At 34.9% G+C, this 19330-nt stretch overlaps 1 protein-coding gene across 11 annotated transcripts in view; it reads right to left on the bottom strand.

Moving 5' to 3' along the window:
• The window catches only part of LOC150100053 (MAGUK scaffold protein DLG1-like), a 741341-nt gene that overhangs the window by 90069 nt on the left and 631942 nt on the right, over nucleotides 1–19330 (bottom strand). For all 11 annotated transcript variants that reach the window (XR_016549250.1, XM_090402768.1, XM_090402765.1 and 8 more), the window contains one exon: nucleotides 15754–15853. Coding sequence is in view for 10 of the 11 variants with exons in the window: in XM_090402768.1 (XP_090258894.1) it covers nucleotides 15754–15853 (100 nt within the window). In the remaining variant the exon portion in view is untranslated. The remainder of the gene's footprint in view (nucleotides 1–15753; nucleotides 15854–19330) is intronic.

Here is a 19330-nt window from a genome sequence, read left to right as displayed (position 1 = left end):
CATTCAGATTTAACAGGTATACAAAAAAATTCCTGGAGAAAATGCTTGTATATAGGTATAAGTGAAATTGTTGATAATGAAATAATCATTTAATTGTAAATTCTCCTAAGTATTATATTGTTAAGTGTCCTTGTAAAACCGATAAGGGTTGGAAGTTAGTAAAAGTTATGTTAACATGAGAAAGTTAGATCTAATTTTAATCGACAAGATAATCGGCTTACAGAAATGACCCCAGGCAGTCACATATGCAAAGTCCAAGTTGCGCATGTGGGGAACGCAACGAGGAGGGAACAGTACTGAATGCAAGAATTTTAGGTGCCAGTCGGAAAAGAGTGACGTAAGAGGGAGAACAGCTCAGCAAGGATATATAGAGTGACGCCAACTTAGGGCTCTTTTTTTTGTTCGGGATTCCTGTTCCAGTCGTTCCCGGAGAAGTTGCTTGAGAGCAGTCGAAAAGAACGATGTCCAGTGGCAGCCATGCAGCCAGATAGCAATCCAGTGCGGGCATAATCATTGGTACAGCGGAAAAGCCAGTGCAAACTGATCAACATGCAGAACCGTGTGGACCGAACCCAGCAGAGCAGCTTCACCCACATCAGAAAGGGTGATTAGTGATCGTAATCACTAGTTTGTCCTACCTGAAGACAACTGACTGTAAGAGAGGGTAACAAGCTGTGTGAATTTTTTTTTGGGAGATCGAGAGAAAAGGCACGAGAGATTATGATGCTCGGTAATGTAAAAACTTTTCAATTCCTTTGTGTGCAAATTTGTGCGGATATGCTCAGTGATTGGACTTACAAAACTGAACCAGGACTTTAGTATCTAATCAACTGGTAGATTGTCTTAGCTCTGAGTAAGAATTCATGTACAGTGTGGTATTGAATTGTTAAAATTTGTTATAGCCTGATAGTTCTTGAATCTAGAATAAGATAAATGCTTGTACAGGAATGTTAGTTGAATAGCAAGTCAGAAATTTAACTGGTAGTAGATATTGTCTCATATTGTTTATGACTAGGAATATTAAGGTTATGCCTGGTTAATCATTTTAAATTTTGTAGGAGAGAATCAGTTTTGTTAAGTGATCTTAATATTTGTACATCGTATTAGAGTAATGAATAAACCTTTCTTTTTCTTATCTAACAACTTGCCTGATCTGTGAACTAAATGAACCACTCATAAAAATAGAACCAGTGATAATTAAATTGTGGGGGAGAGCTACGACTGCAGTAAGAGTAAAGATATATGAAATTTTTTGTAATTGGGAAATTTAATTGCTTGATTATCGAATAGTGTGTCATTCTGAGTGTTAGCTCCTTGACAAGGAAGATTCTCCTTGTCAGGGAGTTAACACTCAGAATTTGGATGGCGCAGCTTTAACAAACAAATTTTTCCATATTCTGACACAGTGTTAATTCCAGATTTGTATCAAAGAAATTTGGCTCTAGCCATGAGCAATTTCTTTGTGTAGCAAGTTTTGCACATGTGAGCAATTTAAGTAGTGGTCACAGAGCAAAAAAGGGTGCAAGCAAGCGCAAGAAATTATATCATGTAATAGGGATATTCACTAAAGATAATAATCGTAAGTTTTACTAATAACAAATTATAAATACAACAAACACACACAAGGTAAGAATTTAAGAAAAAAAAAAGGAGAAATTTAACACCTATGACAGAGGAGAAAGTACTGCCACATTTTCTGGTAGATAACGCACATCTTACCATAAAAGTATATAAATAAGTCAATTATTTTATAGAACATCCAGGTATTCACTTTTCAATTTCTATAGAATATTAGCATATCTCATATTTTACCTATACCACCTATAATAAAATTAGTTTAATCCTTTATCCAAGTGTGAGCAAACAAAGTTTGCAAATGAAAGTATCTTCAGGACGGTATGGTGGTACAACACCAAGCGACTCGTTGCAAAGGTGGAGCAAGCTCACAACATTCCTATCTCAGTATCTCCCATAATGCAAAACACATCTCCTTGCGGATATGTATAATGTTATGCATTAAGGGGAGGGCCACTACCCAGACTAGTTTCAACCTTTATTGAGGTCTCTTCAGTGGGAGCCAGGGCCCTAGTGGAGATATCAGGCAGAAGCATTAGCAAGGTCATCTCTACCTATAGGAGTAACCAAACGGTGTGTCACCTTTTTATTAAATTACTCTGGATTTAGAGAAAGATGTTGAAAGTTTATTTTTCGCTTGGTTAGACTATAATAAAATTAGTTTAATTCATTATCCAAGTGTGAACAAACAAAGTTTGCGCCTGAAAGTATCTTCAGGACTGGGGTAAGGTGGTACAACACCGAGCAACTCCTTGCAAAGGTGGAGCAAGTTTACAACACTCCTATCTCAGTATCTCCCATAATGCAAAACACATCTCTTTGTGGATATGTATAATGTTATGCATTAAGGGTAGAGCCACTACCCAGACTAGTTTCGACTTTTATTCAGGTCTCTTCAGTGGGAGCCAGGCCCGAGTGAAGATATCAGGCAGAAGCATTAGCAAGGTCATCCCTACCTATAGGAGTTACCAAATGGTGTGTCACCTTTTTATTAAATTACTCTGGATTTAGAGAAAGATGTTGAAAGTTTATTTTTCACTTGGTTAGACTATAGTGTTGTGAGCTTGCTATACCTTTGCAACGAGTTGCCCGGTGTGGTACAACCTTACCCCAGTCCTGAAGATATTTTCAGGCACCAGCTTTGTTTGCTCACACTTGGATAAAGGATTAAACTGATTTTATTATAGTCTAACCAAGTGAAAAAAAAACTTTCAACATATACCACCTATACTTATGAAATACATATAGGTATTTTATAGAATACCTAAAGTAATTCTAGTTAAAGTATATAAATATTGGTTGGCATAATGTTGCAATGGTCCATTATATTTTTAAAATAAAGAACATGATTTTTACTGTCATAAATTTATTTATAAGTTCAATGAATACAACAATTGAAGAATATAATAGTAAGAATAATATGGTAATGGCAATAACATGAAAAGAGACATTTATTTAATTATTGGCACATGGTGAATGATAATGGAATTCAAATTGCAAACACTTCTTTTCACACAAACATTTTTGTAGTCTGAATTCTTTACTTATGTACATATTTTGCAAAATCCTGACCTGTATCAGTTGATTGCTTGATATACTTGATACATTTTTACTATCTGGTCATATAAGCATAGACAAAATGAATAAGGAATCAAATAGGCATTCTGCAGTCTGATAATGGTCAAATTTATTTTCAAATTAAATAATAGAAAATTTGCAAGATATGTGGCCATATTTGAAAATTATACATGACAAACCAGGACACAGCCAAAATCAGTTTAGTGTTGAAAAAGCAACTCAGGATATTGAAAACATATTGACAGCATGAGTGCAGGATAATAATACAAGTAAATGGAGTAAGGCACTATCACTGGTCCAATTTAAGAAAAACAGATCATACCATTCGTGTATACTAAGAGAACACCCCATGAAGCAGGATTTGGTTGTGCACCAAAGGTAGATTTGTCTAAGGTAATATCATTACCTGAAGATATATTTGGCAGTATAAAAGAGGATTTAAACAGAGTTTTTGAAAACAATCGATATATATATATATATATATTTTTTTTTTTTTTGGATAAAGAAACCAACAAGAAGAACTTTAAAAATTTCTATAGCAGATACAAATATAAATTAAAATGTAGAAATGGAGACTGATAAAAGTTCTAAAAAAAATGAAATTTGTAATATACTTTAAAGAATACATGCCTGTACACACACATTTGCATTGAGTGCACATTGCCCATACATGTAATATATGGATTAGATATAAAGTAGCCCCCCCCCCCCAATCTGTGAGGGGGGATGTGTTCCAAGACACCTCACGGATAGTACTGAACAATATATATACACTATGTTTTTTTCCTATACATACATACATACCTATGATAAGGTTTAATTTATAAATTAGGCACAGTAAGAGATTAACAACAATAACTAATAATAAAATAGAACAATTATAGCAACATACTGTAATAAAGTTATCTGAATGTGAATGGAATCTTAGAAACCTCAGCATGTGTGTAGCTTTCTCCAACTTTGCAATGCATTGCCCTGGTGTTGGACTACCTCTGGGATCAGCCAAATTGCCTATTACTAAAAGAAAGAACTGCTACCGTGTGGTAGCACAATCCTCAGCATCCCAGAGTTGCCGCCTTCGCTACTTAAGTCAAGTATGTAGTGCAACTCGGGGATACCGATTATTGTATTCTCGTATGCTCTCAGGTCAACTTATGAAACTTTCATAGTTTCTGCAAACATTCGGCTTTGAAATAATGTTGGATCTAACATCCACTTTGCTAATGTAATTATAAATTGTTTATTTCTGGAATTTTCCATTTAATATTTTTGGACCAGGGCTGACCACGGATAGCAAACCCGTAGATAAGGGGGGGGGGAACTACTGTAGATGTTGAGCCTGATGGGTTTGACTTAAATACAGGGGATACGTTCCAAGACACCCCACGGATAGTACTGAACAATATATATATACTATGTGTTTTCCTATACATACAAGGTGGTACAAAAAGTTTCGAGACTAGCTCTGTTTACAAGAAATTACTTTATTTACCTATGTTTACACACTATCACCTTCAAAATAGTCTCCTTGCATACCAACACAGTGCTCTTGCCACTTCTGGAATGTGTCGTGGAAGTCTTCTTTTCAAAGCATGTCAAGCACCTTCTATGATTTGGCTTGGATCTTCGCAATGGTGTCAAAACAGTGACCTTTGAGCTGGATCTTCATCTTCGGAAAGAGGGCAAAGTCTGCAGGAGCCAAATCTGGCGAGTAGGGTGAGTACGGAAGTGAGATCATGTTGTTTCTGGTGAGAAACTCATGTGTGAGGAGCGCTCGGTGACAGGGTGCATTGTCGTCGTGGCGCATCCAATTTTTCATGTGCCACAGATCTGGTCACTTTTGCTGAATGTTCTTCCTCAGACACCTTAAAACCCGGCAGTAGAACTTGCTATTAACAGTCTGGCCCCTGAGGACGAATTCTCAATGCACAATGCCGCAAATGTTGAAAAAGACGATGAGCATGCACTTGGTAGAGCTGCGGCTCTGCCTTGCCTTTTTCTGTCGTGGAGGTGATGGGCTCTTCCACTGTGAAGACTATTGCTTCGACTCAGGGTCGTGCCCGTACACCCAAGTTTCATCACCGGTATTGATCCTCGAATATCACTTTGCTCTTTGTTCTAACTTGCTGTCCATGATGAAATCGCAGATGTGGTAATGCAGGTGGTCAGAATAGCATCAGTTGCACAGCTCCCGATGTACACAGGACGATGTCTTTTGGCACACTGACTTTTGAAGGTAGGTGCTGCCATCTGTTGGCGTGTTACAAACCTAGTCTTGAAACCTTTTGATACCACGTCATACATACATAGTTGTGGGCATTGTTTTTTAATCACATAAAATGAACTATTTTAAAAAGAACAAGAACAGGGCAAAGAAAGTTAAGTTGGAAAGCAAAAAAGAATTCAGATATAACACATTCCTGAAGTTTGTATCAGTTCTGTTGTGCCTATTAAAGTTACCAACGTAGACAGGAAAAAGATGATGCTTATTTCTTATAGCTATTATACACTGCTTGGAAGGAAGTCAATGGACCTTCCCCCCCCATTGAAAAAGTGCATCATGCCATGTAATGTCACATGTGTGTGTGTGTGTGTGTGTGTGTGTGTGTGTGTGTGTGTGTAGCCAGTATAAATTTGAGGAATGATGCTCCCAAGTCAACAATTAGTGACACCATACTGAGATGGAAGTGTAGGGAGTCAAGTGCAAGTGTCACCTACAGCGGACAGCCCACCACAATCACTGAACATGACTGTAGGGTGCTATGAAGGATAATATGTAAAAACTGCCATTCATTGGCTGACACGTTGAATGCAGAGTTGTGGGCATTGACTGGAACATGAATCTACACAAAAACATTCAGAACCAAGGCTCACAACAAGGGTTTCCATGGTAGGACCACAATATGCAAATCTCACAATGAACCAACATGCAGTGTTGTCTTTTGTGGTGCAAAAGCATGGACAGTGATGTGGAAGCTTGGAAAGCTATGTTATGGAATGATAAATCACACTACATCCTCTACCGAGCAGATGGATGAGTGTAGATGTAGCAGATACCTGGTGAACATCTCTTACCAGAGTGCATAATCTCAACTATGAAATTCAGAGGTAGCAGCATGATGGTATGGTCCTGTTTTTCCTGGTTTGGCCTTTGTGGTGCTACAAATATCGAATATCTAAACATTCTGGAAAATGTAATGCATCCTATGTTTCCACAGAACTGACCATCGTCTCTTTCAGAAGACAATGCACCACTGAACAGCATCATAAGGATGCTGTTCAGTGGTGTAGCTAGAGCTTCTGCCGCCCGGGACGGTCCCTGATTTTGCTGCCCTTCTCAATACACACCAAAAATACTACAAAAAGTCAAAACGACATATAGGAAAATAAATTAAAAACACTATGTTTATTTTTGAAGTAAAACTTTAATTTCAACATTCTAAAATGTTATTTTTCTTGTTTTTTGTTAGCAAAAATCATCAATGACATTGGAAAAGTCTATTTCATACTAATGTAGGTAATTCTTAATCAATTTTATTCAGAAAAACTCCTCTCAAAACAGCAATTGTGAGGAAAATTCGCAGTAGTATTACAATACAGTATTTGGAACTGAGTTTTCGAGACTATTTTAGAATTAACTGCAAAAGTTCAAAGTGCTGCCCGGGGTGGACCCCCCCCCAGCTACGCCACTGCTGCTGTTGTAACTGAGTAGTTTGTGGACATGAAAGTCACCATACTTGACTGGCCTCTAGAGCCCTGATCTCAACCCTATTGAACATCTGTGGGATGAACTGGAGCACTGGATGAGGTCAAGGGGCATTGATCCATAACAGTCCAGGATCTCATTACATACCTACAGGAAGAATGGTCCAAAATTCCCAATGATCACTACTGTACATTTATGGAAAGCATGCCCTGTAGGATTGCTTGAGTCACTGCAGTGAAAGGAGGTCCTACATCTTATTAAGGTGGGTGTCATGGCTGTTTGTTCTTAACATCATGGTGTCCATTGACTTCTTTTCAAGCAGTGTACTTTAAAAAAAAAAAAAACTGAGGATGGTTTTACAAACTTGCCACTATGAATGGAATTATAAAAGAATATACACAAAGTCACAATTCGATGATGTGATGGAAAAATTATTCCCCCAGAAGAAGTGCTGCCAGAAAAAGTGTCTCTTTGAATAACATCTATTAAACACAATTAACTGACAGAGGTTCGAGTTTTATGAAATATGTATGCAAGCAAAGATATCAGACTACAAAATGTTTATCTGTGAAAAGAAATGTTTGCAATTTGAATTCCATTATAGTTCATCATGTGCAAATTAAAAAAAAAAAGGGGGGGGCCTGTTTTCACATCATTAACATATTATTTTTCCTATTATGTTCTTCATTTATATTCTTCAGACTTATACATTAAATTATGAAAGTGGAACTAACATTCTTCATTTTAGAAATATAATGAACCTGTAACAAATATTGCCAACCAATATTTACTTTTTAAATATTTTAACTAGAATTACTTTAGTTATACTACAGAATACCTAGATAATTTAAGAAATATCTAGGTAAAGTAAGAAATAAAATTTTATTCTGCACTTTAAATAAATTACCTATTCTACAGAATAACTGAATTATATACTTTAAAGGTAATACATATATCAATTATAAAAAATAAAAGATTACCAAAACAAGCCTTAAATTACAAACCATTCATTCATTCATTAGTGGTTCTAACAGGCACTTTAGCACCCACCACCTTCCAACTATTCTTGGATTTCTTAACTGTAATTCAAGGATAAGGTGGTTAGTCCTATGCCTCCCAGAGTGCCCTATGTCTGTAGATGCATGTGTTCACAGGGCTGGTTTGCCTGTTCTGGGGGACGGAAAAACCCGAGTTTCTGAGTGAAAAAATCCCCTACCTCCATATGAGACTGGCTAACTAACCTTTAGTTGAAAGAGACCAGATAAAGGTTCCTCACGTTACAGACGGCAATCGAATCCAGGTCTTTCCAACCAAAGGGCTTTGTCTATACCAACTGAGCTATGGAGGCTAAATTACAAACCATTAGGTAAAAGAAAACAGGATGTCTTCTAAAGAGATTTAATGATGACTTCTAAGGCCAGAACAGGCCACTCTAGGCCTAAATCCTTGAAAAGCATGATGATGAAAGATTAAGTCTGAAAAGAAAAAAACTTGAGCATTGTTGCTATCAGTCATGCATACAATTTTCTTCATTCTTTTCTCTTATTGGCACTTCTCATCCAGTTATTTCCTGCTATTCCTATGATCTCATCTCTCCACCTCACACTCTGACTTACTGTTGATCTTTTGCTCCTAGAGCTCTGAAAATCCAAGCTATAATAAAGACTATTTATCGTTATCTTTCGCTTTGACTAGTCAGCCAAATTGTATTTAAAATTCTCAAAATACTTCTTTCCATTGTTCTTCAGCATATTTTAAGTTGCAGTTCTTTTGTCATAGACCAGGTATGTGCCATACATCAATGTGGATAATCTATCAGTTTCCTTTTAATAAAGTGGCAAGTCACTCTTCATTCACTTGTCCAATCCAGCAGTGCACTCAGGATTTAATCTGGGGGGGGGGGGGGGAAGTACTCAAGATTTAATCTTGGGAGGGGCCGAGCTGAGTATACGATTTACGAATATACACTATGCATTGCATACGACCTATGACTGAGCATCTGAAGTGAACGCCAATACATGATAAGTAGTATAGAAATAGAAGACACAACGTAAATAAAAAAAATGAATTTTAATTAGGAAAAGATTTTTTGAAAATTTTCTAGTGTTTATTTCCTTTTTCTTTGGGGGGGGGGGGGGGGGGGGCAGGGCCCCTTGGCCCCCTCTTTGGGTGCACCATTGGTCCAATCTACAGTATTCTGAGCATTACTCTGATTAAAAAATTAAGCATTAAATTTAATTTCAGCAGGTCCTTTTTAAAAAAATAAAAATTATTGTAATAAAACATGGCATGTATGGCCATGTAACTGCATAACCACACATGGCATGTTTTAATAAGTTTACATATTTCTAGCATATCCCCCTCTTTTTCACTTAACTAAATTTTGTAACCCAGAAATTTTCAATCTTAATAGGGAGCCATCACTCACCTCTGTATCATCTCCACCACTTCCTCATTGCCAAGAACTCCATGTGACCAAATCTGTGCACATAGTTCAGATATAGTTATATCAAAGCCTTATAAAAAGCAATAATAACTTTCTTATATCATCAGTGTGTGTTCTTCAACATCTAAATAAACCTTTGGACATTTGCAAAAGGCTTTGGTAAGTAGATAATTTTCGTCACCTAGTGTGAAAATACCACTTTGCTTACTGGATGCCTAAAGAGGTGTTAAAAAGTATCATGTATGGTCTCTAGAGGAGGACTCCTAGAGTACCCAACCAGAGTTCACTTGCAGTACTAACCAGTGGTGCACCCAGGGGCCCTGCCGCCCCCCCAAAGAAAAAGTTAAAAAAAAAACACTAGAAAATTTTCCAAAATACTTTTCCTAATTAAAATTCATTTTTTATTTATGTTGTGTCATGTCTTCTATTTCTATACTACTTATGAATTAGGGGTCACATAGGTGAGAGAATCCTATAGCAGTGTTTCTTAACCTATGGCCGATGGACCACAGGTGGTCTGTGACAATGGGACAGGTGGTCCACAGGCTTAAATTAACCAAATAAATCTATATATTTTAATTATCCAAACAAAACAAATTAAAATTGAATAAGCGAGTAAAAATTATTAAAATAAAATGAATACTTAAAAAAAAAAAATAGAAGCAGAATGTTCATTCCATGAACATTCTGCCACTATTTTAATTTGTAGTGGCAGAATGACGAGTAATAAAAGAGGGGTGAAGTGAAAAACAATATGGTTTTATTACTTCCACCCTCCTTTGCTGTTTTGTCAGATTTGAAGTGAACATGTTGTCCATATGACCACATTTCAACCAATTGCTTGCGGTTTATTGATTTTTATTGTTGAAGGTTTTTGTCCTTCAACCAGGGCTCAATATATCTTCAGAAGTGCTAAGTAATACTTAGACAAAATGTGTTGTGAGTTAACTCCATTATTTATATATTTTTCAGAAATCGCATGAGTTGAAATGCTAACTCTCTTCAACCAAATTCCAATAATATGTGAAACTGCCATAACAGCGTTCACTATATATATATATATATATATATCTTAGTTTTAACACGTTTACAAATTTTAACACTTTTGGTTGAATTTTATTGCTGCTAAGCGAACTCACACAATCGAATTAATAACAATAGTTTTTAGTTAGATACTGTGTTTGCCAGTGCAACATATGGTTTTGCTTGAGTCTATATATATACAGCATAGTTTCTGTATGAGGGGACATGTGATTTATTAATTAGTGTCGTTTTTATCCCAGTTGTCTCTAATTGCACTATTTGTTGAGAAATATATTACACAAACTGCTGATACCTTATTCACTGACATGATAAAAGTACTTGTTTTCTTGCCTCTGCAATATAGTGGCAATCGGGGGGGGGGGGGAGTGTTGTTTACCGCGTGAGCACGTTACTATCGCCCTGCTCTGAATGTGTTTCAGCTTTTTTTTCATTTGTGAGGTATACGCGAAACTTTTTAATTTATTTTTTCAAAAAGTAAAATCAGGGGTGAGAGTTATATTCGAGTAAGTACAGTATTTTGATTATGGATAAATACATTGGTACCTTCTTCAAATGAAAAAATATCTCGGATGACAGTGATAATACAAAATGAGTTTGCAATGAGTTTGTGTGTAGTTTCTGAAGAGAAATAAGTATGTAACGAATCCACAGAAACACAGAATTCCCATCAGTTGCAATACGATATTAATACGCTTAACGAAAGGAAAGATTTGCTGACTTGCTGGACACTCGACCAGTGGATTGCATTCAAAGGTAAATACAACTGGTTATTTTATAGGAACATTTTTCGTTTTTGTGACTTTTCTCCCTTTACGGTAATTATGCCTACATTATTATGTTATTATTCAACAATTGTTTACAGTTTTGAATGTGTGTATATAAAGTCAATATCAACAGTAGCCTGATTACGAATGTGTGATGAAAGGGACAGGGAGGTTTGGAGCTTCCCCGGATAGTATTCAAAAGATAAATACAATTGGTTATTTTGTATAGGGCCCCGAAACTTATCAGTTTAGAATTTAACCACTGGGAAAGGGTTTGTGTCCACCTCAAAACTCTGAAACAGAATTTGGAAATATTTTCCGAATAACTTTTTATAAGAAATTTCTGTGATTTCACGATACATTTCAGGCTTGCAGTCATGAGAACGACCTTTCGTTATCAAAAAAAAGAGCAGCTAATTGAGCTTTCAAGTGACAGTGATCTTAAAATGCAATTCCGTGATCCATAAAGTAGTACTACATTACGGGTCACCTAGACTTGCAATACATGCAGGCGCAAACTTGACTTATTTGTCTGTTTGCTTACTTTGGAAATGGAGTAAAACCAGGTTTAAAATAGCTTGTCATCTTTAACATATATTATACCCAAGGTAAAAAACTTTCTACATCTATCTCTCATCCTGAGATTTTTATTTAATAAAGTCAAAGCACCTTATGGTAACTTGTTTTGGTAAAATACTTATAAGCTCTGTATTACTTAACCTTGGTATTTCTAAGCCTGGCTCCCACTGATGAGACCTCAATAAAGGTTGAAACCGGTCTGGGTAGTGGCCCCTTGCCTTTAATGCACAGCATCATACATCTCCTCAAGGAGATGTGCTTTGCATTAAAGGTAAATATTAAGAATAGTGATCAGAACTTATTCCACCTTTACCACGAGTTGCCTAGACTTGTACAACTTTATGGGTCACCTAGACTTGCAATACATGCAGGCGCAAACTTGACTCATTTGTCTGTTTGCTTACTTGGGAAATGGGGTAAAACCAAGTTTAAAATAGCTTGGCATCTTTAACATATATTATACCCAAGATAAAAAACTTTCTATGTCTTTGGACTACCCGGAGGTGTTATGTAATAATAATATCAACAAGCTTTATATGTTCATTGTGCATCACATAGTTTGAATTTGGCACTTGGAAATGCTATATCTGTGACAAATAAGAAATTGCATTGGCATAATTGAAAAGGTACACAATTTCTTCAATACCCTTAAAAGACAGGACGTCCTTGTTGTTGATAATATTATAATATTAATTATCTTTATTTAGCTTGCAAAAAATATTTGCACGCACCTTATCATTGTCTAAAATAATGAAAAAATCTGACAGTGACCTCTTAATTGCCCTAAATTTTGTTAATGATGTTGTGGCTCAATTAAATACTGTTCATGAAATACCAGATTCTTCATTTAATGATATTTACGATGAGCATGTATAAAAGCCAATAATTTTAATATTGACATTAAAAAGCCAAGGACTTTATCAAAACAAACATTAAGGTTTGTTTTGATGGAGTAGAAGAGTATTTCAGGTGAACTACTATTTCATTCCATTTATTGACCAGATATTGACTCAACTTCATGAACGTTTCACTCAGCACCGCAACATTTTGAAATATATATTTTTTTCTCTTCTACCAAATGGAAAAGATGCTCCAACAGCAAGTGCAATGGAAGATTTTCGTCAGTTGTGTGAATTTTATGCTGATGATTTACCTTATACAAATCCAGCAATTTTGAATGCCGAATTCAAGTTGTGGTAATGATATATCCTAACATCTATAACATTAAAAATATTTGCAACTTCTGGTAACAACATGCGTCAGTGAAAGGTCATTTTCTAACTTATGCCTTTTAAAAATCTATTTATGATCTACAGTGACACAATCACGATTGAACGGACTGGTTACATTAATCTCTATACACAGAGAGATTAATGTAACCACGACTGAAATAATTCAAGAACTTTGTAAAAAGAAAAGAAAACTGGATTTTATTCTTTAATTAAATTTTTATAATCACCTAATGAATTTTATTGAATGAATGAAATTTAACGAATTTTAGTTGAACGGATAAAAATATTTTTAATGCAAATTCATTATATTAAAAATATTTTTATCCGTTCACTCGCCCCCCCCCCCCCCAAAAAAAATTAAATCCTGGGTGTGCCACTGGCACTAACATACCATAGTGTGATAGATGTTCATGGTTATGACTCGCATAAAAAATTTTTTCAAGTCAGAATACCCATCTTTCTACTTTGCTATCTTGAACTGGCAACCATTATCTTTTTTCCCACATTGCTCTGTCTATTTATATCATCCTGAAGGATTTCTATTGAATCTGTATCACTTATTACCCTACCGAGGTTAGCATCACCAGGAAACAAGTGGATATTCCTCCTGGGATCATTAATTAAATTTAGTTTTGCAGTTAGTGTTATTTTTTTGCCCCTCTCATTCACTGAACCCTGCATCGATATGATTTCTGATAAATCTTCAAAGAAAAGTTGGTTTCCGTAGAAGATATCTATGGAGAGGTATAAAAGTGGTATAAATGTTTGTGAAGCATTTAAAATTACAAACCAGACTGAAAAAGTTTCATTTGGGAATCTAATAATGAAGAAATGACTTAATATTATATCTGGAATTTAGCTGTACACTGTAGATCATATATACAGTAAGCCCTTAATTATCCAACTGTAGATGGAACTCAGTTTGCTTGTTGATTAATTGAAGGTTCTTATATATATAGGTCAGATAAATGAGATATCACTATATTAACAACCTAATTATAATGTAAATAATAAATAAAAATAATATAAAAATATATATAAAATTAATAAAATAAAATCCTCAGCCTACCCATGGTAGGTTGAGAATTTCTTATATAAATGAGAAAAGTTATATAAATTTATGACCTTATAAATAAATAATTAGTTAATGCCTTTTTATTTCCTTATAGAGAGAGTAGACAAAGCCTTTTAACCCTATCTAGCTTTTGGAGACTGAGTGGGCAGTTCAATCTCCACCGGTAGCAATCAGCAGAGATAGCTGGACCATGACTATCACTAATTATAAGCTGACACCGATGAAAAGACTGGCAAGCAAGTGCTGCCATCTTTTGGTACCTAACTCTAATAGGATATGCTACTGTCTGAATTAATGTGGATTCTATGGTTGATTTTCTTGATTTTACAGAATGAAAAACCTGAGTTTCCAGGAGAAAAAACCCGCTTGCCCTTGCCAGAGATCGACTAACTCTGGAACTGGTCGAAGATAGGCTTAGAAAAAGTTCCTCCAGTCGGCAACTAGACTTGAACTGAAGTCTATCTTCAGGCAGCCTAGTGCAGAAGATGTAAGCACCACTTCCATTGAGCTACACAGGCCTCCTTTATCTTTATAAATAATAAGCTAACACCTTTTTAGAACAGGTGAGGCCTTTTAATCCTATCTTGCTTTGGAGACTGAGTGAGCAGTTCTTTATGGCTATAAATTTATATCTTTTTTTTTTATTATTATTAAAGTAAGAGTTTTTTTAAAAAAGTAAAAACAGTGGTAAATACATTGCAGATTTAAAATGACAAAATGAGAACTAGAAAAACATATTTTATTGCATTACTAAAAACTAGTTTTATTTCTTAGTGACAAACTCTCACTATAGGTCCAGATCTAAATTGATTATTATTTGCATTACGATTAAAAATAAATAGCTTTCTTTATAAATAAAAATAAACAGGTTTCACTGAAAATTCACAAATGTTTTTTCACAATTTTCTTAATAAGCATCTTATCAAAGACTAGAGACCACAGATATGAGAGTTCTGAGAAAGACCGAGGATGGAAGTGGGGAGGAACAGATAGTATAAATGGCAGTATCATATTAAAATTAAAATATCAGGAAGGAATGTGACACTGTTCGCATTCAGGAATGTGTTAGCAGAGCTAATCTCATTTAAACAGAATGAGAGAGGAAAGGTTAGCTAAACAAGTGTTCTTTGCCAGGATGGCAGGAAAAAGATGAAGAAAACCAAGATCTAGAGGGAGTAATACAACTATAAGAAGCACCTTAGAAGACTGAAGCACAAGATCTGGCAATACTGAAATCCTAACAGATTAATTTGAAGGAAAACCACTGATAAGAAGTTAGCAATTAATGATGTAATCTTTTTATGTGACATTATCATATCCTTACCCCCCCCCCCTTCCAAGGATACATGTCAGGAATTTGATGACCTCTTATGGCTTCCTCCCATAACCATGAATGCAATGACTTTGAAATCATAGTGTGTCATATGCAACAGAGAAAGTCAATCTAGATTGGTAAAGGCAAGCATATATACAAAAGATAAAAATAACAAAACACTATAATTTCTGAATTAATTTCAGTATTTAGTTAAGAATGTAGGCTGCCCTCAAGTCATTTCTCTCAAATTTAATGAGCATACTTACTTGTCTTAATTAAAATTTTTATATTTTTTATCTTATTAAAAATGCAAATGTTTAATTTAAGGAATATTTAATAAATCAAGTACTGTAAAAAGTTTTGGCTCATGCTGTAAAACACTTGCATAGCTTATCAAGTTTATATATAAAAATCAATAAAGAATAATATTCATATTTACCTTACAAAGAGAGATCGCTTCTGAGAAGTTCGTAAACTTCCTGATGTATTAAACATCTGCTCTCTTAGATCATGTATTTTTGCTTCAAATCTGTTGTATTCTTAAAGAGAGAGAAAGACAAAAGGAAGAAGAAAAATGCATTAGAAAGGCGATCTCCATTCAACTGTATAATCAAGTTATCTTTAGTTTTCAATTTGAATGTATAACACTATCAGTCCTAACTAAGAAATAAAAATTTATTTTACTATGTTTTTATTATGCATTACTTTGTGATTATGAAATAAGATTAAAAAAAAAAGACAGTCTTTGAACAACAACAACAAAAATAAAAAAAAATTAGGGTGAATCTTAAAAGTATAACTGTTTAAAACCATTGCAAATGGAGAAAATCTAAATTTTCGAGCGAGAAAATTGAAAGAAAAACAAAAGCATGGCATCCTTAGGAAAGTATTTCCATTGTAACACAAAATAAACAATTGCATCAAATGCTTATTAATACCATTTAACAAGATAAAATTAATACTGTTAAAGTTAATAAATTACAACATTATCTCCCTCCGACACACTTATTACCGAGTTTTTTTTAACTTTCCTGCAAAGCATCTTTTGCAGGAAAGCCGCACGGAATCATGTGATAAGAAAAACAATTCAAGCGATCTTTTGACGTTGGCGGACAAGGTTGAAGCATGTCGCGCCGATAAGACACTCGTTTTCGATTCACTTTTTTAACATGCTAGACATAATTCAAAAAAAATTATTTTATACACATCTGTGTTCATATAATATTAAATGGACATTTTTGCATTACACAATATTATTTACTCTTTAAATGAAACACTAGGCTATTTTGGGAAGGTAAGTAATTGTCTATGCGTAAATACAGCACTGACGTTGCCTTTATAAATGGGGAAAAAAAAAAAATCTGCACCAGTAGCAAAATGTGTCAAATATAATTAAGTATGCGGGGGGGGGTTGAAAAGGTAGCTAATTGCATTACAAACATATCTATTTTTAATTTTCAGGAACACACAAGCTAACGAAAATTACATTTGCCTCTTTCATATCGAGTAAATGATTATTTTAAACAAACAATTCTATATATACAGTTAAAGTTATTGTTTTATAATTTATAGTTAACCGATATTTGCGATTACGGATTTTATTTTAACATTATGCTATTAACTGTAGTTTATGATAACTATAAATTATTTTCTTACACTATCCAAACGACTTTCTTTCAATAGTGACAGGAGAGTTTAAAGTTGCATAAGTCACAGCTATATACTTGCACCCTCATCACTCTCCAACCAAAGACAGTACACGGTTTTTTTAAAAGGACAAACATCGATAGTCTGACGCCTTTCTTTCACAACCGACGTAGTTACAACTACATCCGCGACATTTGGAAGGGCCGTTGACAGAATTAGCCTACGGTATTTCATATACATCAACTCGAACTGCTTTTGTAGATGCGCCCGCAATTTTGAACATGAAAGCCTAGTAGAGATTAAGAAGCACAAAAAATAAAAATAAAAAATTCCGTCATTTTTTCCACAAAAGATTTTAACGAATGCGCTCTTTAAAAGAAAAAGAGAGGGTAAAATAACATAAAATTCTTTGTCGCATATAGTCGTATACACTACGATATCCGCTTTCAGCAGAACTAATCAATAGCGGAAAAACAGAGTGCTATCCTTAATGCAGAAACCATTACGTGCTCTAAAGAATTGACCGTGCTTCTTGGGCAAGAATAAGTTATTCACTCCAAACAGGGTTGGGAACCCACTGCACCTTCTCACTTACCGCTTGTTTTTTTTTTGCAGTGCACAGTGGTAGCTGCACGGAAGCCACAAGAATCTAAAAAAACATTTGATAAATTTGGTTGCTAGACTATGTCGACATACAACGACATCTAGCGTTCTACAGCTGCAAGTTTAATATACAGCTACTAGCTAATATGTTAAGGTTTGCCGAGTTATGCTCACAACTGATTATTGAGATTTCACTTGTCCTGAAAAAATGTTCTAAGAAAATATTAATACCCTTAACTCAGTTATTTAGTAAAGCCTTGCAGTTGAAAGAGTTCTAAAGAAGTGGAAGATGTAGAGAGGGAAGAGATAGTGCCAAAGCACAAGCATGAAATATCACTCCAGAAATGCAAACAGGTTTGCATTTCTGGAGTGATAACCAAATTCGGGAGGAGTTGTAGTCTTGGAATTATAGCAAAAGCAGCCACGGCTACGTTAACCATAATATCATATATCAGGAAATTGAATAGGATCTTTTGGGGTGGGGAGATCGAGTTTCCGTGAAGAAAGATTCCACCATTCTGCATAAGGGTGGCTAAACCATCTTCGGCTGAAAAAAATAGTGTTAGATCTGGGTTACATATAACACAAGGTTCTGCATGATGGCTACAATGACTTACTAACAGGATGCCTCGTTTTGATAATCGCATTTTATAATCAAGGAGCTAGCGCAGTGAAACACGCGCATACTGTAATAATTTTAAGTTTTTTTCAATAGCACGTAACATTGCCGCAAGGCAAAAGGAATTTAAATTGCAGGAAATGGGGTTGAATAATTGGTTACTGCGCTGGAGAGGAGGTTGGTTCTCTAATAAATATCCAAACTGTGTATAGAGGGATAATGAAAGCCGCCGTTGAAATTGTTGGATAATTAGTAACAATCTTTGGGTAACTATAGTTTCGTTTTATGTATTAATATTAAATATCGTGACTGGATGAAAAGTTGGAAAATTATTAATAATGATGCTGCTTGTAAGAATGCGGGGGGGGGGGAGAAGCGAGGAACAGAATTCAGTGTAGCTAAATGTGTGGTTTTGTATTTTGGATTCCAAAGATTTAAGTTTGTGGATTATATTATATTACAGGATATGCGCTGAGGAAAAAAAAAAAAGCAAAATAAATTCTGAAGTTGGGATGGAAGCATTGCAAAAATGTTAAATGCCTGATTTATTTCTCTCTTTTTTTTTTTCGATGGCTTTCTCATCGTTATATCACAGTAAAGCAATGATGACAAAATAACTGACAGAGATAGGAAGTGATTCCATATTAGGTCAGCGTTTCTCGATCATTTTGTTCTGAGAATCCCTTGACACTCTTAAAAATTATTCAGGATCCCAAAGAGCTATTATTTGTGTGGGTTATATATCTATCGATATTTTACCGCATTAGAAATTTAAACTAGGAATTTTTTTAAATATTTATGTATTAATTCATTTAAAACTAACAATAATAATGCCATTTTATTTATGTTAACATATAATGGCATTATAAATTTTTATGAAAAATCTATATTGTCCAAATAATAATATCTGAGAAGAGTGACGTTGTTTTGTAAATCTCTTTAATGTCTGGCTTAAAGACAAATAGATTCTCTTATCTGTTTCTGCATTCAATCTGTTGCGATATGCTATTTTGGTTCAAATATATGAAGAAAATCTGGCCTCACACAAATAGGTAGTTGAAAATGAGAGGAATGTTTTAAATAGCCTTTTCAGATAATTGACCTCGTAAACCCCCAGAGGTTCACGATCCTCTGGTCGTGAGGTTCT

Source organism: Typopeltis vanoorti, chromosome 13 (genome assembly GCF_054136105.1).
Source record: "Typopeltis vanoorti isolate ZY-2024b chromosome 13, IOZ_Tvanoo_1.0, whole genome shotgun sequence".
Classification (NCBI taxonomy): Eukaryota; Metazoa; Arthropoda; class Arachnida; order Uropygi; family Thelyphonidae; genus Typopeltis; species Typopeltis vanoorti.
Note: the sequence above shows the minus strand (reverse complement) of the source record. Positions and strands in the feature narration are given on the sequence as shown.